At 42.0% G+C, this 22,155-nt stretch overlaps 1 protein-coding gene across 1 annotated transcript in view; it reads left to right on the top strand.

Moving 5' to 3' along the window:
• cxadr (CXADR Ig-like cell adhesion molecule) overlaps positions 1-22,155 on the top strand; it is a 38,323-nt gene that overhangs the window by 11,406 nt on the left and 4,762 nt on the right. The window contains exons 2-5 of the mRNA XM_051400385.1: positions 13,312-13,481; positions 17,757-17,961; positions 21,613-21,768; positions 21,886-22,008. Of these exons, the coding sequence (XP_051256345.1) occupies positions 13,312-13,481; positions 17,757-17,961; positions 21,613-21,768; positions 21,886-22,008 (654 nt within the window). The remainder of the gene's footprint in view (positions 1-13,311; positions 13,482-17,756; positions 17,962-21,612; positions 21,769-21,885; positions 22,009-22,155) is intronic.

Consider the following 22,155-nt stretch of genomic DNA (forward strand, 5'->3'; position numbering starts at 1 on the left):
ACTTGATTGTGGTCTCTTATTTAACTGTCACTAAGAGAGAATATTACAGCATATTACAAACTGTAATGCAACCTTTGATGATCAAAAGCTCATGTTAATTTGTTTCTAGTTGCCATCTTAGAAACTGTTATAGATGAGGATAGCTGTTGTATGTGCAGTTGCTTTTAACTTGTGTGGTTGGGCTTCTCATCGAAGTCCTAGTATCTTTACTCTGCTCTGTATTGCAAAATAGCACAGCTGCTGCTCTTTGATTCAGAGGCAATTTCATGCTTTGAAGTCCAATTTAATGTGGCAGTAACATATATGTTGATGTACACTGTGCTTAATGTTTTTTAAAGCAGTTTTTTGATCAGCTCTCTAAGGTTTTTTTGTTGTTGTTTTTTCACAAATGCTTGGGTTGTTGAGATGGATTTTGAATCCCCTTTGAATCTGAGCTCTGCGTCTCTAATGGGCTTACTGCATTTATTTCTACTGTCCAGACACTGCTCTTCTTCATGACTCTGACAAGCCCCATCTCATGCACAGTTATAGAACACAACATGGAGAATAAATATTGTCATAATATGTCATGACCAAAATTGTTGCCTTTTTGTGTGCAATAGATACTTGGTTATATTTAACATTCCCAATCGCATCTTGTCATTTAACGTGGTATGTAGACTACAGTACTTTCTCCTCCTCATGTCTGCGCTGAGAGTGCGAGCTGGAGGCATGAATATACCCAGCGGTCCTGGTTAAGTTGTAACAACAACTGACAGTCTTCGCCTGCAGCTTCCTACAGGGCTCAACACTCAGGTGCATTTATCACACCTGCCTTCAAGATCCTCTGAGTGAAGAATAGAACCCAGCCTTGAAATACTAGGCCTGTTTCACTGCCTGCACAGAGAGACAAAAAGAGGGAAGAAAAAGGATTATCCATCTTGTTATCTTTTTTAACAGCAGTCTTATCTTGATGTCCTGCTGTAGTGTCTCCCCCCACACAGAGGACAGGAAGGGACTGTCTGTGTTGTTACACTTTCACAAAGACCTCATTCTGCCTGGTCGGGAGTGCTTTGGACAGGATGAGAGGGTTTAGAGAGAAGGGATGTTATAAATGCATTTGAAAAGGAATTGATGTTTTAGCAGTTATTGCAAAGTACTTTGTCATTACGCCTTTTTTGCCCGAGTCCTCAGGGAGCTTTCAGCAGCAGTCAGATATGTTTTCAATGAAATAGGCTGTGTTGGTCCTTTACCCTTTGATGACACACTCTGGGGGTAAAACACATAATGCGTATTTTCTACCAATGTCCAAAAGACCACCATCATGCAATGTCCTTCAGGCAAGGGACCTAATTTTAGACCAGAACCTAGAGGAAACGGCATGAGTGAGCAAGGCAGACTCATTGACTGCCTCCCAGCCAATCTAGCTGACAGCCATACATGCCTCTGCACTACATGGAAAATAGGTTACTGTGTAAATCTACCATAGACAGCAGAGGTATCACCTTAATCTGCAGTAGTTGGGCTTTTGCATCCTTCTAAAGCATCTGTAGAGGTAACTGAATCACATCATAGCAGTTTTTAACCAGCAAGCAAACTCAGATTCACAGCTTATATGTCAGCTGAAATAAGCTTTCATTGTTTATTTTTCATCTTTCTAAGGTAATGTAGATTTTGGTTAATCAGTTTAATGATGGTTAGGTCATGTCCAGTAGTAGTCAGACAAAGTTTAGAAATGTGCTCCAGTCTATGTAAAGGAACAAGGAGGAACCCAGGAATTCATTGGGAGGCATTAGTGTTTGAATTCTTGATATTTTATACTTGACTCAGAACTGTCTGCAGTCTGGCCAAGCATGTTAATCCCTTTAGTGGTTTGGCAGTTAGCCATAAGAGTCTTTACCTCTCTATAGGTGTTAACATACATTGTGTATATATGACTGGATATACCACCTAAGCACTTTTTAAAAGTTAAATAAAGTCCTCAATTGACTACACCAACATCCCAGAGTTGTTTGTGTCAGTGATTTGTTTCAGATGGTATGAGGAAGTAGTTTCTTATCTCCGAGAAAAGCAAATCTGACCAAACTCACCCTGTTCATTCTTACTGCCTCCATTTGTTTAAGTGAACATAGTGCAGGGAAACATTCAGCCCACCTTAAACTGAACGGATGAAATTGCTGAGCTCTGGAAATTCCAGAAATGTGAAATAGTTTCCCCTCTTGAGGAGTTTCTAAGTTTGTGAGATTCATCACTAAAGAAGTTGAAAACCAGACTTGTTAGGAACTCCAGAAAGGACTTATAATCCCTAATTTTTCCCTGTGTTTCAAGGGGAATGTTCTAGTATGATATTCATGCTCTGTTGCTTTAAGCTGACTTCTTGTGTGCTCACCTCTCTGACATAATTAAGCACAGTCGTGAGAAACCTTTGTTTGCTTCCATGTACTCATATCATTTTGCTTTCCTTCTGCATTGCAAATGTGCATGTCAGTTTGTATGTTCTCTAAAACCCATATTGTGTTGTATCAACTCTCCAACACATCCTATCCCACAGTTAGAACAACTCGGTGAGAGTCCATCAACAGCCTGCACTCTGCTGCACTTGTGTCTCAGTGTTTGATCAGCGATGCTGCCTCCTGATCACAGTTGGCATCGTGCCTTGGGGCCCAGACAAAGGCTAGGGCTGGGGCGCCGACAGGGGCCTGGTCTGTATCAGACACTTTATTTGTTTTGGGGGATGGGGGCATGGCTGCCTCCCCCTCAGCGCAGAGAAACTCCTGTGTCAGGAGAGAGACTACATCACACTGAGACATTTGGCTTTCATTTTTTTGCTTCATAGAAAACAGCTGGAAGCTTAGAACGCAAATACATGCTTTTGATAAACATGATTTATTTCAGCAGTCTTACTACTGCAGTATCTTTACATGCATCCTGGGTGATCCTGCTAGAACTGAAAATGCCACTCTACTGAATGCATTTTGCAATTGTGCATGCAATTTCTTCTTTCATTCCCAAACAACCTATGAAGTGATCAGAAATGCATTTCATCACATCGGCATCATGGGATTGCGGTGTCTCTGATCCTCTGTCCAGATTATGTGAATACATTGTTTTATGGGCCGTGTCACCCAGGATATTCTGGCAAGTCAGCAAGAGTGAAAGCAGGTCTGATGTGTACGTGGAAAAGTTAGCTTGAAGTTGAACAGTTCCTCATATTAAGATAAAATCTATGAAATGACTGCTGTCTCACCCATGTGTTTCTACTTTGGCATACACTTTCTCCATTAAATGCTGGCTGATGATTGATTTAAAACCTCTACCTGATCCACCACCCCTCCTCCTCCTGTAATGAGGATTAAGTGGGAACAAAGACACACAAATGTACAGTGTGTGTGTGTGTGTGTGTGTGTGTGTGTGTGTGTGTGTGTGTGTGTGTGTGTGTGTGTGTGTGTGTGTGTGTGTTTGCAAGGCATATTTCTATTTTACACCATTTCTTAAGTCATGCAAACTGCTTTCACATGCTCAGTAATTGCTCGTAGGGAGCTGTTTTTTTGCTTGCAAAGTGTGGAGGTCATGATTTTGTAATTACTCCTCTGGCAAAAAACATTCCAGCTGTTTCATGTTTGAATGCCCTCTGTGCCACAACTGCATCTACAGAGAGGCATTTTAATAAACAAGGCACCAATGTATCTCCACCACCTCATATTCTGCACCTACATGCCCCTCTGCCTCTTGACAGTTTTAATTTCCTCCTCACATGACTCTATTGGCACATGTGCTGTTGTTTCCCATGAGGGTGTTATCAGCGGACTATCTGTGTGCTGCTCCTTGGACTGGCGTCTCGCCTATCAGCTTTTCGGCACAGCCAGCCCCTATATTGTCACCATCTCACTATGTCCCTGGGCTTCAACAAATCCTGAAGGACACAGTCTTTCTTTGTTTCTGTGTGTTCTGTGTGTGTGTGTGTGTGTCTGTGTGTGTGTGTGTGTGTGTGTGTGTGTGTGTGTGTGTGTGTGTGTGTGTGTGTGTGTGTGTGTGTGTGTGTGTGTGTGTGTGTGTGTGTGTGTGTGTGTGTGTGTGTGTGTGTGTGTGTGTGTGTGTTTCCACAGGTCCTAGAGACACTGAGGGTTCTTATCTGACTCTTCAGGGTTCTTTAGATACATTTTCCTCCTCTCACAGGATGGGGGATAGAGAGAGGAAGGGGTGTAGGGTTTGCCTGGGACCAGAGAGGTTAGAGAAGCAGCAGCCGCTTAAATCCACCTTCCTACACCTTGTCAAATGCTAATGCATTCTATAAATAAGAAGTACAAATCCCAAGGCCATGACTTGTGAGTCCCTGTGATGAAGACCTTTTTGATTAATCGACCATTAAGGAACAAGCCAGTGAGAATTTGCCTTTCCTATCCCCCTCTCCTCCTCCTATCCCTGTAGTTCATTTATTCCCTCAATTGTTCAGAGACATCAGTTTTAACCAACCTGATGGTGGGAATACACATCTAATTTGAATGTATATGAAATGTGATAAAACTGTCCCCTTTAATTAAACAACGAATGCCTCCCAGCAGCCATATGGAGGCAGTCACTGTTTTTCTATAGAAAAATACCAGGATTATTGGTAAACCCAGGCTTTCATAAATTAAGTAATTAAATCAGAATTATTGCCAGTGTCACTGTTGATACACACAGATACATGCAGCAAATGGTTGCTGTGGACATTCACAGCAATGGCATTAACCACATCCCCTGTAGGCTCGTCTAAAAGCTGTCAAATGCTCAGGCAGTCGAGTAAAGTGCCTGTCATTCGTCACCCCTTCATCATTTAATGTTCAATTATGTCAAAACAGCCTTTAGGTCATCGGCACTGGGAATTGATGGCAGCTCTGTGTGGCAAGTGGAGCTTTCAGGCTGCATTACAGCACAATCAGTATGGTTCAACAGTCCCAGCCCTCTGCAACACTAAATAAACCACGGCCAAGCTCGCTCTCAGGGCACCCACATTGCTCCAAATTGAATAGTTCCAGCGGGGGCACTGGGGCGAGCATTCAGAGCCTTCTTTTTGAGCAGCAACCAAGTTATGAAGTTATCCTCCGCTGTGCCTGAAGTAATTGATGTTCTTCAGCATGGTCACAGGGGATTGGCTCGACTGTTTATGATGTGGAGAGCGTCTGTTCTGTTTAATTTGGTATTTCCAGAGCCCCCAGACTGCAATTGTACCATAATGAATCACTAATGTTCATCCCACCCATCCAGGAAAATATGCCACACTCTTCAAAAGCTCTCTAACGGTTGTTTTTTTTGCTTGTTTGTTTTTGAGATGCTTTCTTTTCACTTGGTTGAAAAAAAAAAAAAAAAAAAAAATTTCAAAATTGTTGAGTGTGTTAGGGTTGGTTTTTTTTTTTCCAAGAGCACTAAACTGAAAATATTTCTACTTGCAGGGTTGTTTATGTGAAAAAGAAGTACTTGCATAGCTTAATTCTTGGATCCATTTTTCCCTGACACACACACACACACACACACACACACACACACACACACACACACACACACACACTTTGTTGGGAGCTGTTTGGCTGAAATTCTGACTCAATACTTTGACTGCCACTGAGGCTTAAATCAGACCAAATGCAAGTGTAACTGCATTAAGGATACACAAACTTTAAAGAAGGTAAACAGAAGTAAATCCCAGTGCAACGTCATTGACCTCTTTCACCTAGCCGAGCTTTGTCTTGTTGCTGTTGTTGCGCTGCGTGCCTGAAATAGCTGCTGCCTTTATCTCCCCATGGTAAGGCTTTTCAGACTTTACTCCCAAGGATGCTCTTTAAGGTCAAAGGGTTGAAGAAACAGGCTTATGAACCACTGTGGCCCCTGCCAAGGCTCTGAGGGTCTTTAGCATGGCTAGCACAAGGGTCAGGAGAGGTTAGCTTGTCAAACTGTCTCCTGGTTTCAGGGTTTATTGCTGTCTGCAGAAGATACAACACACAGCTTATCCTCATGTCTGCCTAGAAGACCTCTGACAAAACACCACTGCGTAAATGGTATCAATGTTTAGAAATCCATGTACATGTCACTGAGAATCTCTCCTGGCTGCAGACTGGAGCTACAGTAGACAGATAAATTGGCCAAACTGATTGCTTATTGCAGATATTCATATTGATGGGTATGTAGGTCGATAAGAAACAAGAGATTGCAGTACAGAAATGCCAACCTTCTCCTCTTGAATTTTCCTTGGGATAAATAAAGTATCTATCTCTCTATCTACCTATCTATCTGCCTACCTACTAGAGAGCACTAGCAAGTTGATAGTTTCATGTTAGTCTCAATTCTTTAAAAAAAAGCATATCTAAGGGACCTGTATCAGGATCGTTTTGTATTTATGCTTGTGAAATTACAGTCAATATTATTATTATTATGGCGACTCCCAGTTATCAATATTGTTATTGGCAGATGGGCTGTCCTGCAGGTTTGGTTGGATTCTTTAGTTTTATTGATTGTTGTTAAAATGTAGATAATGACAAATGTCATCACAAGTTTGCAGCACACAAAGTGACCTCTCTAGAAAAACAAGCAATTCCATATATTTAAAAGCTGTCATTGATTGTTTTGATTGGCTAAACGATTGACAGGCTCATCATTTTATTCATTCTGCCGTTGTTTAGTGTTCAGCTTTTAATGAAAGCATGTGGATGTTTAGAAATATGCCTCACCGTGACAGCCTGGAGCTGGACTTTAACTTCCACAAATGGTGAAGTAACATTAACTCCCCCTTTCATAACTCTCTCTTCTGTCTCCACCTACTTAACCTCTCTCTCTCTCTCGCTCTCGCTCTCTCTTTCTCTTTCTCTTTCTCTTCCTCTGTCTCTCTCTCATGCCGTCTCTTAAGCGCCACAGCAACCTTCTCCGAGGGATTGGTTGCCAGGAGACAGGATTTGCTCCCTATTGTATGCCGACAAAGGTGGAGGGGGTGGGTGGTGGGGTTACAATCAGCAGGACCGGAGAGAATTGGAGGCCTAGGGGACTGGCACTCCACAATCACGGGGTGTGTTGGAGAGGAGGAGGACAGGCAGGGAGGGACAGAGAGGTGGTGGGGGGTGAGAGAGTGAATGGCAGTGGGGGTATTGCGTGGAGCACGCTGACACCCTAAATTCCTCTTGTTCATTCCAGGTCTCCCAGTAACCACGCAGGGATGTGCTGTGTCAGACAGTGTGGTGGAGGGAAAGAGACGCTCATAGAGACACAGGCAGCCATGAATAGTTACTAAGACAGACTTTTTAATTAGCCAGCGTGCCCTCCCCCACTGCTCCCCTACTATGTGGACACACACACGCAAGCACGCACGCATACACACACACACACACACACACACACACACACACACACACATATTCTTATTACAAAAGCAAACACTGAGCTTAAGGAAATGGTGTGTCTGGTGTACATGCATGACTGCATTTACCAACAGTCTATTTTTCATAGTTTTCCTTGGACTGTAATGATGGTCTCTCTTATCAGCCCATTATATTACCTTCGATGTAGAAGGCCAGTGTACTTTAGCTTTAGACGGACGGTCACCCTATATAAGCCAGTGATTACATGGAGCGCACTCTCACTGTAGCAGACACTTTGAGCTCTGTGAGATCATTTCTGCTCAGTCACGTGCTCCAGGGTTCACACACTGTACAGTAAGTGTTGATAGCTGGTAGTTACTGATTAACCCTGAGCAGCCAGTGCAAGGGGATGTTTTTTTTTTCCAGACACTTATGTCGTAATCCTCCATCAATCATAGGGTTTGTTCCAAACAACAGTCATCTAAATTGCCATATCGCGGTTAGTTTTTTTTTTTGTTTTTTTTTTACAATTAGTCATAAGAAGTTGAGATCTTAAAGGCCCTGAAAACCAATATTGTTTATGATTGTTTTAGTATGAGTAATGGAGTCCTACCTGAATGCACAGTTTTCATTTAGGGTTGTATTTAAGAGACATCCCATATTTTTTTTATCACCTTTGTTCTTACTTATTTACTTATTTGTCACTTTAAGTGTCAAAAAGGTGTTCTTATGTACTTCTATTCACCAATCAGGTTTTGGGAACATTTGAATAAAATTCACTGACGGTTTTGGGGTCAATTGCTCACGTTACCGTACCACTGTCAATCAAATCAGATCAAACCACACCCACACTGTCCCGATGAAGCAAACTAGCTTTAAACTTCTAGTAATTAATACTTCAGCATGTTTGAAAATGTTTTTGAGTGGATTTTATGTGGATCAATCCATGTCTTTATGTCTTCGCTACGTTGTTGTTAAGATGGCAGCCATTTATTTGACTGGGTTTGCCTTTTCACATAATCTCTATCAGGACTCATTTCCCTTCTTCCTCCCCTGTTTACAGGCCCCATTCAATTTACTTTTTATTCGAACGATTAAAAGGATTTATTTTTACTGAGCTTGTGTTTCCATTATAATGATTTACATTTCATGGAAAAGATGGCCATCTGGATGTATAAATTTGGCACTTTTTATTCTCACAGATGACCTTGGTTGGTAAGGATGATGTCACATATATTGTAAGGGGCATGTCTCTTATTGATATTACTAGGATTCTTTGATGAGTTTATGTTTTGACTTTGAAAGCCCCTTAAAACGTAATCTTACAGATTTCTCTATAACCTTGAATATTGATGACTAAATATACAACAATCACAAAATTAAAGTTTTTGGAGTATAACGGTCCAGAAACTCTAGTCTCCCTCATCAGGACTGTGTGGGGTGTGGTTTGATCGGATTGAGTTGACAGTGGTGCTCAGAAATATGCAACATCGCTGTCACCTTTTTCCAAAGTGAAGCAGGGAGAATAAGCAAGGACAAAAATACAAATACAGAAATCTCTCATGAAAAATAACTAAAATTCTCACTCATAATAAGAAGACTATTTTCAGGACCTTTTAACATCATCTGCCTGCCTCATATAATTGCAGAGTTACTGTACTTTATGAGCGCAGTAGTCTCTTTATACTTGCAGTAGCTTGTAGTTGAATGTGGAAGTAACCTTACATTAAACTCATGGTGTTTATGTTCCTCTGCCTTGCTACCGCTGTCACCTGAGCCACCAGACAGGCAGGTTTATAAGCAAACCAGCAGAAGAGATGATATCCTGAAATGGCGCCTTTTCCCATTTGGTGGGGCTGAATGGGAGAGGACTCTGGCTGAACTGTAATTGAAACAAACGCTGCCTCAGAGGTCCGTCATTGATTTAACAAGTACATGAGGCAGTGTCTTTTTCCCTTAGTGCCCCACAAACGTCGCATATTCAACTGTTCCACACTAGACAACCATTGTCCCAAATTGAAGTTCTTTTATTCCATTCTTTATAATGAAATAGTTTAATAACTTTGTTTCAGTAACCTGCGTCTCTCCATTGACCCTCTGGTCTGCCATGGAAGTCCTGCTAGTTCTTCCCTGCACTCATATCTAAATAAAAAATTGAAATCCTTGGCCACAGTCAGTAATCATTATTCTTTTAATCATTGGTTGAGTTACTGTTTATAGTTTATTTCTGTTTATTAAGTAAATACATCACTGCAAACTGCAGTGCAAATGCAAACCTGTTTCTGATTGGTGTACAGCAATGGACATTTACATACACACTTTAAACATTATTGTTATTACATAGCCAAATAATCACAAATTCACTACAGGGACCCAATTGCTTTGATACTACAGAGTATAAGCACGCAGCAAGCAGCAGGTTGCCTAACGGTAGGCATTCAGTAAAAACAGTGTTTACACCCAGAGACAGGGCTGACTGTTGTGGCATTTGCCATTTTGGCATTGAGGATTTCTAAAGGCATGGATGGTTGGCAGACCCAGGGGAGCTGCTCTTTAGCACAGATAAAGTATTACTACCATTGCTGTTTGCTATTAATGTTCCTTTTGAAAGTTATATATATTTTTATATAGTCCAGTACTGTACAGATATTCCATCACTTTGTTCATTTCTTCCTTCTCTTAAGTGAGTAATTGTAGCGTAATGTGTCATGTAATTTGCTTTTGTTAAAATTAGCTTTTTATAATTGGTATTGAAAAAGGAGCAAGTACTGAAGTCAAGGTATAGCTACTGTACTGAAAAATTGTAAATGATACCCAGCCCTGATTGTATATTTGAAGTTTTAAATAAACGGAGAAGATTAAACAAACGATTTAAATATTTACAATCTATAGGAACACCCCAATCCAGGGATCTGGAGAGAAAGATTAAGAGAGAAGGTCAAACGTGCCCCATATGCCACACCTGACTGCCTGCAAGCGGAGAGGGAGAGACCACTGCGCTGTTGGCAGAAAAGCTGTGGACTGCAATTACTCTGAGCAGCATGCACAGGAATAAATTAAAATATAATATATTTGATTGTATTCCTCACCTACTCCCGGATGGTCTGAATAAGTCACAAGATTTGTCATTAGTCACTTTTTAGAAATAAAGTTGCTGAGAGGTTCTGAAAATCGCTAAATATAGAAATCGAGAAAGTTGGCTACACTGGTCTTTCTCTAGGATTGATTTTGTTTATGTAAGCACGCATGTGACGTATCATGGAGCTCGTGCCAGTGCCAGCTCACATTTTTCAAATTTTAACAATTAAAATGATACATGTTCCATGACATGTAAACATAATCATTTCATTTGTAATAATACATTTCTCTACTGTCCTACAATTCTCCTAGACACTGTGTCTTTGTGTCCCAGGTGCTATTTTTATTGTTCCCGGGACAACATTACATCCTTAATTTTGAGCACTGCGTCAGAGAAACCAGTCCTGCCAATAAATTGTTCCAGCTGAATACTTTCTTTTTCTCACAGAAGGCAATTTTCTCCCCTTTCCAAGCAACTTTGAAAAATGCCCCAGCTTCTTTAAGTGCTTGATGAATTGACACAGCTTTCCGTCATGCAGATGCCAAGCCGTGTATCCGTTTTGACAGTGATAGACACATATCTCAGTTCTCCCTTATATTGCTCCTCGTTTCTCTTGCCTCTGCTCAAGGCGATGGATCGTTCCCATCAAGGGCGTCTGTCAAAATCTGTGGGCTGAAACGATCAGCTGCAGCACCGGCAGCTGGGGAATAAAACTATGCTTGTGCTTTGCGACCATATCAAGTGCTCAAAGGCTCTGAGCTTCAACAATAGTGGGTGTGACTAAGACTGTCACTCTCTATATGTGTGCGTAAAATCCTCTGTGGTGTATTTTCATTCAGTTGTCGGCCACAGCCCAGGGGCAAGAAGTGAGGTTTGAGGCAGAATATGAGCTGATGGACATGAGATGCGGCAGGGACCTCAACCTGTAGCTTACACGCTCCTTACCCTAAGGGCCAGGATCTAGAAACTTCCTTTACACAATCAGCTGGCAACATCCTCTTTGTCTCAATATCCAAACACTACAAGATAAATATTTTTATTTTCCAGTTTCTTACTTATATATCCATAATTGTCACCTTGATCTTGCCCATACTGTTTGTATATTTGACTGAGAAGCTGAATAGAAGCAGATAGATACATAACGTTGGGTGCTGTTCTGTTAAGTGCCCTCCTTCATGTCCGCTACCTGCCACATTGTCAGATTAATAAAACAAAGGTAGTGGTCAGGTGGGTTGGAAGTTGGAAGGGACTGCAAGTTTCTGTAGCTCATACAGAATTTAAGGGTGATTGTAGCCCTGGTACAAATCATCTGCACTACAGTACGACATGCATAATGCACACTGGTTGAGTTCCATTTCTGTTTGCATAGATGCATGTGCTCTCATTGGTTTGTCTTTTATGGATACCTTGTAATCAATGAAGAAACCTTTCCAGGAAGAGAAAAGAGGTTTAACAGGTTAAGTGTTTACAGTTGCCAGGTTTGGCTGCTGTTTAACCAATTATCACTGCACATTAGAGTCAGCTCTATATGACAGTGTGAATACAGTTAAATGAGATGCAGATATAGCTAAGGAAAATGCTATGGTTTTTATGTTTTGAGATGGAGTAAAAATTCTCTTTTTATTATCAGCAGAAAATTTCAGTTCCACGTGTTTGATGTCATTTGTGTGACGTGTTAAGTGTTCTGCATTTACAGCGCTTTTTCAGCAGCAACATATTGTGGTGATTTCTTTTTTTATATATAAAGCTGTTCTCCCCCCGCACGCTGACTGGAAGGTGGCAGGCTGTCAGATGGATTTTAATGTGTCGAGGCAGCATGTGACAACTCCATTCTCTATGGACTGTGTTCCTTGCCGCGGCTTAAATCTCTTATTGAATGGAGAATCTTAACCCAGTTGATGTCACCAGGAAATTATGTTTATTCGTTCTAAGAATAAATGCTTAAGAGTCTGCTCCAGTTTGGTGATGGGCTACAGTTTCTCTTTATTATCATTCCTTCAGCTACATTCTGCTCTATTAATCTTTTTTTCCCCTGTATGATTTACATTATGCATATTTTAGGAGTTACTTCTCAGACAAGATGTAGCCATATTTATTTTATGGGTGACACATTCCCCAACTCAAAACATTTGACAGCTGACTGGAAATATTTCTGTAAAGCAAGTCACTACAAAACAATTTTCATCAACTTTGCATCTAAATGATACAGTCGGATGCAAGCAACAGAATTATACATGACTGAAAAACCTTGAATTGAATGAGTCACCTTCTAAATGAATTTACAGTCTGTGCTCTTCTGTTATTTTAAAAAGGACATTGTCATTCACCCCCAAAAAAAGGTCAAAATGTTGTAAGCTATTAATCACAAAGGTTCTTTCATTCATAAACTGTTATGAGCAGTGAATACACTTCAACAGTTAATTGAAAGACTGTGTGTGTTGGCAAAGCTAGAGAGGAAGGCAAGAGATCAAATGAATTACTAAATTCCAGGTAAAATCTTGCTAGCACAAATGTTGAATTTATAAATTATGTTGGGCTAATTAACAGTGTCTAGATGTTTTTTCCTAATCAAAGGTTATAGTGGGCATCATTATTATGTGTGTCAGAGTCTAAAGTTTTTAAATATTCACATTCAAAATGGTCTATAGAGCTGGGACGTACAGGCAACAATGTGATATAAATGTCAATAAATGAATGTACTTGATAAATAATGGTAGGCCTTATTGTCCTGGTTTTCATCGTGAAATGGGTATTATATGGCATTTGATGTGATATTAAAAGGGTATTAAAAAGTCTTAAATTGAATAAAGTGAACACTGCAGAAACTGCTGAAATTGCGTCGGGGTGCTGGAACCCCGTTGTACTGTTGTTTTATTATCATGCATGTTGCAGTGCTGACATTAATTTATCTCTTTACATGTTTCTGTACAGGTGTGGCCTCTGGTCTCGAGATTACATCTACGGGCCCGACATCTATGGAGAAGGCCAGTGGTCAAAGTGTGAAGCTGGACTGCCAGTTCTCTCTGGCCCCTGAAGATTCTGGACCACTGGATATTGAATGGAGCTTGTTGTCATCTGACAACCAGAAAGAGGACAAAGTGGTACGTGTAGATATTTCCAACAAACCTTGAAAATACAGTTTTGTTTCAAAGATAGCATATGAAAGTACATTTGGCTGTTATGTGCTCTCTAATCAACTTTTATCTGTGTTCAGAGAAGTTGAGCTTTGTTCTTGCCTTCTGATAGGTAGTTGATAGAATCTTTTCCAACCTGAACTTCTGTGTGTTGCTTTAGAAATTCTTTCGCACACATAACAATACGTCAAAAACAGAAATCAGTGCTTTCTTTTTTTCATAGTTTTATTTAATTTTATTTAATAATTTTAGACTTTAAAAGCCCCTCATTTGTTTGCAGCGTGTGGTTCTGCACTAACTGTTCTGTTGCGGTGGTGTCTGTGTGGTCTGGTGTGCAAGAGGTGAAATGCAATATAGGTTCTATGTTAGGTGTGTGTTTTCTCGAGATGTAATATAGGAGGTATACAGTATAAAAGACAAATGTAATTTGAGCCACATGCACTTCTTTTGAGCATTTGTTCTCTGCAGTGCTCTCACAGGCCCGTAGTGGGAGCGATGGGAGCTCTCTTTATCCCAGGAAGTGTCTTTCCTTTCCAACATGGCTGTCAGCCATGGAAAGGGAAGACTACATAACTCTACAGGGTCTCCACTCGCCCTCAGGGCTTTCACAGCCATAGAGACAGATTCTTGCTACAGATCGTTCCAGTGGTGTGGTCCTCCCCCGTGGCTCTCTGCTCTCCCCACGTCCCACCTGTCACAAAGCCTTCTCATCCCTCTCCTCCACTCTCTTTTTTTCCCCCCTGTATCCTGTGGCTTTAAGGTTTTTTTTTTGTTTGTTTTTTGGCCGAATGTTGGAAATAGGTCACAGGCTCATCATTAGGCTTCTCTGTCTCTGTCATCCACCCACGGTCCTTTCTGTCCAGTCCACTGACCCAGCCAGCCCTCCTCTCACCCAGGTAGACCTATGTATGCCTGCTTCTGGTCGCTGCCTTCTCCGTGTGTGGAGTTGTGCCATTGAGGAGACGCCAATTACCCCTATCTGTTTGTCTTCACCCGACTTGTTTTTACTCCGAATCGTTAACTAGAGGGGTGGAGAAAAGGGATCTATATCATTGTTTATTCTTAATATATCACTGGTTCTTTTGATTTCAATTTTAATATCGACTCTTTTTAAATTTTCTTTTTTTCTTTTATTATTTATTATTATAAAATGTTCTTTTATTTCACCAGTGTCTCAATGACGGTACAAGGGAGCACAGAATTCAGTGTGGGTGGTTCCCTAGTCGGGTCTCTTCCTCTTCTTGTCTGAATGCAGCTGTAGAAATATATCAAATGTTCCCAAATGGCATCAGTTTCCACAATCTTTTTTTATAACGTGCCATTTTGCTAAGGTCTGTCTGCACACCCTTTAATGTTGCCAAACCTTTGTAGGAATTTAAACTGGCCCGACATCTCACTCTGAACGCATTTGTTCTCCTTGACCTATCAGATTTTTTTCGCTATATAAATGCACGCTAATTCATTTGTATCGCCTTTAACCAATATGAAGTCATGCTAAGTAAATGCTTTGTAATTAGCGGCATATTAATTCCAAGGGGCTGCTTTAATATATGTGACAGTGTAAAGTAGGATTAGGCCGATCTGCGAGGACCAAAGCTACCAGGTCAGGCAAGGAAATGAGAGTGAAGGCTAAACTTTATAGCTAGAGGCTCTCAGATGCTCAGAAAGCATGGTGAACCTTTGGTCACATGAGATGTACAAATCCAGGCTGCTCTTAAAGGCACCGCCACAATCAGATAAAAGTTTAAAGTGGAGAACTAGTTTACAGGATCAGTCTACGGGGTCATATAACTGGGAACTCAAAGCCATGTTTTTGCAAGGAGGGAGACAGGTTGTATGGCGTGCCTGGCACATGTAGATAACCCTTACTACAAGAATTTTGTTCATATTAATGTACCATATATTCCATCTGCGTTTTCTTTGCGTTGATGCAATCAGAAGTAATACCACAGCATTATCCACTCAGTCCAGTGTCTGGTGGATAGTGATTGCCTCCTTCATCTGACATATTCGACATATCATCAGGGCCTTTTTGTGGGTGGTGAAGCATAGCTAATGCATGTTTCTTTGTTGGGTTCGGATGAGAGATGCCAGGCATGCCTACAGTAACAGTCATTTGCATTAGGCTCTCATTGCCTGGCTACAGATTAGCTGAAAGGAGGGTGTGCCCTGAGTATTTACCACCGCTGTGAGAACAGCAAGGGAAACAATTATGAAACTAAATGTGAATGGTTAGAATGGGGGAGGAATTTACTTGGAAAAATACATTAAAAATGCATAGCATTATACCATATCTTACAAATGGTCTCTTTTGTCCTTGAGCGCAGCAGCAGAGCCTTTTGTTTACTGAAGATTTGTGCATGTTGACAAAGTATTGGAGGATTTGGATGTAAAGCCATGACAGTTTGTTTGAACATTAGTGATGATGGTGAATGCTCATGGCCACGTACGCTCTTCATAGCCTCAGTGTTGAAGGACACTTGATCCATTTTCATACAGTTGAGGATTCTGCTTTAACCTTAACCTAGCAGAGCTGCTCCTGTGACAGTATGTGGCAGAAGCACTTCACGTCATTCAAGTCAAAAGCCTCTGTGGGAGCTCAAAGACACGATGTTGCACTCCCAGAGCTCTGCAGGTTGTTTAGAGTATACAGGTATCACGGCTCTCTGCTTTGCCTCTCAAATGATCTGCGGCTCTTCCTCTTCCCTCCCTGAGCAATAGCATCACATGACAATGACCTCATTTTCACATGTGTCTGATGAAAACGAAGCCTGGCCAATAGAGGTCTTTCACTTCTGCAGCATGATCCATCCACTGAGAATGGCCAGGCCAGGTGGCGATTGTATCATTGAGCGTCCTACCTGTTATGAAACGCAGCACACAGTGGTACTCTTCTGTCCTTTCCAGCCCCCGCCAGCTTGTCTAGTCATTTGCCCTTTTCATTTTCATTCCCCAGGCTCTTTATGGGATTTTTTTTTCATTGGATCATGATTCTCAAGGTTATTGTGCAGTTCAGATTTTTTGCTAGAGGTGTGCATGTGTGTAAGCATTCCCATCTGTGTGCCTCTGAAGTGGTTAAGCCCAAGTGAGAGTTCTTGTCTGGCTGAGCTTGGGGCAATTTAATTTCCTCTCCTCCGTGGTCTCATCTCGCATATTGCTGTTATTACTGCTGATGTTCTGATCCCCAGTGAAGTTAGAAGGATAGATTTCCCTCCCCTGAGAGTGCGGAGGAATTTTAACTGCATTACCTGTTTACGGGGCTAATATGTACAAGATGAACATGGCGCCCGTTGTGAGCACGCCTGCCTTGCAGCTCCAAGAATGAATCTTCCACTTGGAAATGGAGTGGAATGGCAACTCGCTGAAGATGCATCACAACCTCACTGACACTGTTTCCCTTTTGTTTTGCTCCTCTCGTGCTTCCTTTGAGTGCTCTGCCTCCACTGATGGGTTCATTATTCTTCCTCTCCTCCTGCATGTTTAGTCTTTTTCCTCTCTCCTCCTCTCTACCCAGGGGTATTGCTGTGTCTGGTGTTGATCGTGGCACAGAAAAGCCTGTTGATGACTGTCTCCATGGAAATGTGGAAGAATATGCCAGTGTCTATGAAAGAGAATGAGAACTCTTTTCATTGTTGTTTGCTTTTCTTATACCCTTCCTTGTTCGTTTCTTTGTGTTTTAGTTTTTTCCCTCCTCCCCAGCTACTAGCTATGAGCTTCCTGGTTGGCTCCACCTGGTCTTTATTTCTAGGCATTTCCTTGCTGCTTTCATGACCCAGACTGTCTGTGTGTGTGTGTGTGTGTGTGTGTGTGTGTGTGTGTGTGTGTGTGTGTGTGTGTGTGTGTGTGTGTGTGTGTGTGTGTGTGTGTGTGTGTGTGGGTGTGTGGGGAAGCGGTGGGACAGAATTGGGGGCTACTGCTCTTTGTTGACACAGCAGGTGTTGATTTGGCTTCACAGTGGTCGCTTTGTTGTTCCACCTTAATTCTTCTTAAGCACAGAATGGGTAGAACAGCACAGGCAGCCAGACTGAAGGGCATTGCAGACATAAAAGAGAGGGTGCTTCTCTCTTCCATATATTTTGATTGGTTCAGTGAGCACAGCCTTTACTTTCAGAAAGCACACAACTGTCATTTCAAGGCCTTTGTGTTATTTGTTTTCCAAATGGACTTTCATTTTCATAAACATCATTCTAAGTAGGTTTAAGTTCTTAACTCAGACTCTGTTTTCCTGCACTGCACATACAGGTGATCCTGTACTCGGGTGACAGGGCATACGAGGACTACTATGAACCCATGAAGGGTAGAGTCCACTTCAACTCAGCCGACCCCAAGAACGGCGATGCCTCCATCAACCTGACAGGGCTGAAGTCGTCGGACTCGGGCACCTACCAGTGCAAGGTGAAGAAGGCTCCCGGGATCCGCAGCAGGAAGATGCTGCTGATTGTCATGGGTAAGTGAGGTTTTTTGTGTGTCTTCTCACTGGGTAAATTATCCCTCTCTCATTTGAAATACACCAAATCACACACCCTTTTCCCTCCTTGGCTGTTTTGACGTAATCCCTTCTCAAATCGGGTGCATAACCTTCCTGGAGGCTGTAGAGCATTGCCCCCTTTGTGATTCTCTATTCACCCTAGATGCTCTGTGATTATGTCTAAAATGGTAATCCTGATTTTTATTTATATATTAGTAAGTATATTAACAATATACTTATTGAATATCAAAAGGGAACATTACAATATATAATGATTGCACATAATTTTGTAACCTTAATTAAAATATTGGATACTACAGGCATAGGTAATTAAACAAATAATCGATCCATGAGTATTCCAAATCATTTTCAAAGTGTACAGTGTCATCCTGTCTTTTAAAATATGTGGACAAACCTCAGAAATGGAATGTAGCACTAAGCTGGCTTTTTATTGTGCAGGGTGAGATGGGTGACACATCAGAGTTGTATAAGTCAGATGATTCACTCCCTAGGCAAACACACACACACACACACACACACACACACACACACACACACACAGTGGCCTTGCTGATCGGTCAACTGACTAAATGACTGACTGACTAAATGATGTCGAAAGTGAATCGCCTCCCGAAACCGCCTGATATTTGCATATGGGAAAAACAACCGGCATGTGCTGCATTCGTGTGTGTTGTGGGATAAGCTGTGTATTGTGCTATTATCGCAGCCCTGTTATCAGAATAGTTTCTCCTTTCTAAAGATAGGACAGGCTTCATAAAATGGCGGCTGTTCCTGTTGACATGATATCATGTGTACAGAAGTGACGGCACTGCACCAACTAGCTCATCCAGAAAGACATGAGCTATTGGAAAATAAACCGGTTCCACTGTCATGTTGTGGAGCCACCTTAGCAGTTCTGTAATAAAGGAGATGAATGGCTACAGATAATCTGATCATTAACTGTGTCTACAGCTGACCTGAAGAACCATTGATAAAGCCCTTGGAAAGGCTATTTTACATTTAATTGATCTGACCAGAAGCAACATGAAAAAGTGAATCACTGCTGATACTAATGCTTGTACACTGGCTGTGGTGGCTTCTCTGCCCTGTAACAGTTCCACATTCCTCACCAGTGAGGGAGGTTAGTAAGCCTGCTGATCTGTCACTTGTTTTAGTGCTTTTCTATTTTTAAATGATGGTCAGTGTTAATTAACCAACCCTGTATAAAACAGAAAGTAACAGTAGGTTAAAGTTGTATGTTAATTATCATTTTAGGTGAACGTTCTCATTTAAGAATGTCACCAACGTTTGCCAGAATAAACAGCAGGGGTGTCTCTACCATTACTATATTGCCTGTTTTAGGAATGAGTCTATTGTGGTTTGTAAGGTTTTTATCAAGGATATATTTTTTTTTTTTTCAAACCCTGATTCCAATATCTGTATATTCTTAAAAATGAAAAGTTCATTACTCTATGAAAGGCTGTATATCATTCTATCAATGCCATAAAATTGTCAAATTACAATGTTGATTTTCACAATTATTTCTGGGATAATATATCATCCAACAAAAGCAGTTATTAGTCTTATATATGATCTTTCTAACTATGTTGTATCTTCTGTCAAGATGTTGGTTTTAGTTGTTCTCATACTCCTTATTTTGATTGTTGTTTTGATCAACTGATTTTATTTGTTGATCCTGCTGTGGATAAGAAAATCAGCTTAGCGGCTAAAATGTAAATCCAACTTCCAACTCATTGTGGATAAAATGCAGGTGCGTGCGTGCTCTCATTTGAGAGGGGGATAGCTTGGGGCTACAGAAGCTGACAGGCTGCTAGCTACTGACCCCAGGGGCAGGGGTGTTCTTAACAAAGAATCACTGACAAGGAGAGGCGAGGACATCTTGCCTGCTCTGCATTTTACCTTCAGGTTGATCTTGTCACAAGGTGGACGGTCCCATGAACAGCAGAGACGTGCATGCACATGTGTGCACGAACACACTTGAATCTATGCGCTGGGCGTTGCTGTGGCTTGTCACAAACACTGCCACTTGCAGGTATACATGCATGCTGACACCTGCAGTGTACATGATGTCCAGGTAGTGTACAGGAGGGAGCGTCCCCTCCTTGTGTATTCTCCTCTGGTTGCAGCAGGACATTGAAGTTAACAGGAGGAGAGTAGCCACCTGCAGTTCAGCATTGCATGACAGCAACTCTCACAACTGTTTCCGACTAGACCCCACCTGTCTCAACAGCCAATCATTTAGCTCTGCCTGCCTCAAGTCCAGACAATCCTCATGGCATCCCGGATCTCACTGCAGAGCTCAGCAGCCAATCTCTTTAATTCTGTCTGCCTGGCTTTAGTGCCCCCTAGTCGCTTATATGTCACTTTACCATTCAACAATCTGTCGTCACTCTTTGGAGTTGTGCGCCTCCTGACCGCAGTGAGTACCACAATCTAGCAATCCTTTTGTACTTATCTCATCCACAAGATAGCCTTGTGCAACTCATAAATCTCTATTCATTGTTCGTTTAACAGAGCCAGGTTGGCTGTATCGCTCTGCTCTTTATCTCTCCGTGCTCCTCCAGCCTCTGTCACCTTCTTCTTTGACCTCATCTTTCAAACAAATAAATCTGCTCATCAGACAGCAGTCCTAATGTGAGGAGCTGTGTGTTACAGCCCTCGGACGCGTCGAGTTGACTTTCACCTTTAAAAGATGCATTCAAAATGTCATAGCTCTCTGACATTTACTGGGTGTCGTGTGAATGTGTGTGTAGGTGCAGCACTACAGCAGGCCATTGAGTGAGGAGCTGTACAGCCTTGGCCCTCATCACTCCACCATCTGTCCATCAGCGCTTGCTTAATTTTTGCTCTCCCACTCTCTGTTTTACCCGCTCCGCCCTGACCCCATGTGTGTTTATTAGATTAGTAGGAGCACTCAGTACTGTCGGTCTACTGTTAATCCTTACGGTTATGCCTGCTAAGCTCCCCCCTCCCGCCTGACACCTGGTTCAGATGTGGAGAGCCCCACTCCATGGTTTTGTTGTTACAGAACCCATTATTACCACACCATGATGTCAGCTTTCTGTCAGTGAACACAGAGCACAGGCTTGGACTGTGGCCCCCCGCCCCTTTCTACTTGGCTGACTGTGTGTCTGGGTTTCACTGGAGTTGGTCTGCTTTTAATTTAGAGCTCTGTTTGTTTTTGAATCCCCCATCTCATCTCATGCCAGCGCTCTGACTGACCGAGGAGTGTTTGCAAACGTTCGGCTTGAAGACGGAAAGCTTTGCCTCCATCATTAACCCTGAACGCTCTGTACACGTGTGTTTGTGTCCAATGGCACACATCTCCCTTCTTCCTTGCGATTACCCTGAGTGACAGCTCCTGTAATGACAGCAGCTGTATCAATTACTCTGATTACTGCTCTCATTACGCTGATGACTGCTGCTTTGAGCAAGGGAGGAAATCAACTTCAGGAACACACAATACACACACAAAACCTGCCCATGAAAGATTGAAAAATAACAGGGTGGCAGGCAGGAGGACTGTTTTTCTGAGCTAATGCGGCCACCTGGTTGTGTCTATTTCTCAACTCTCTTAATCACTTTCCTCCTTTCCTTTTCTCTCCACAGTGAAGCCATCAAAGCCCAGGTGCTACATGGAAGGCCCTGCACAGGAAGGCAAAGACGTTATGCTGAGGTGCATATCTAGCGAGGGCACCAATCCCCTGAAATACACCTGGGAGAAGACCAGTGACAACAAGCTGCTGCCCGCCTCCGCTGTGTTGGGTAATAGACCCTTTCACCAGCACTACCAAACAAATAAAGAATAGTTTTCACACTCATGTCCTCTTTCTGTTTAACGCTGTCATCTCTTCATTGATGTGTTCTTTGCCCTCACTACAGATCCTGTGGGAGGTTCCATTAACGTGAGGAACGCATCTGCCAGTGCATCTGGCACCTACCGCTGCACTGCCAGCAACCGTGTTGGCACTGAGGAATGTACACTGTATCTCAATGTGACACCTCGTGAGTATCCAACTAACTTACTGTTGATGCACTAACCTATGTACCCCTACCTTTTGTACCTTCAAGAGTACAGGTATGTATCCAGCTGACCAAGATATATACATTAGCAATGGTATAATCATGATGTAATATTGACAGCTTTGTGAA

Source organism: Dicentrarchus labrax, unplaced genomic scaffold, assembly GCF_905237075.1.
Source record: "Dicentrarchus labrax unplaced genomic scaffold, dlabrax2021, whole genome shotgun sequence".
Lineage (NCBI taxonomy): Eukaryota > Metazoa > Chordata > Actinopteri > Moronidae > Dicentrarchus > Dicentrarchus labrax.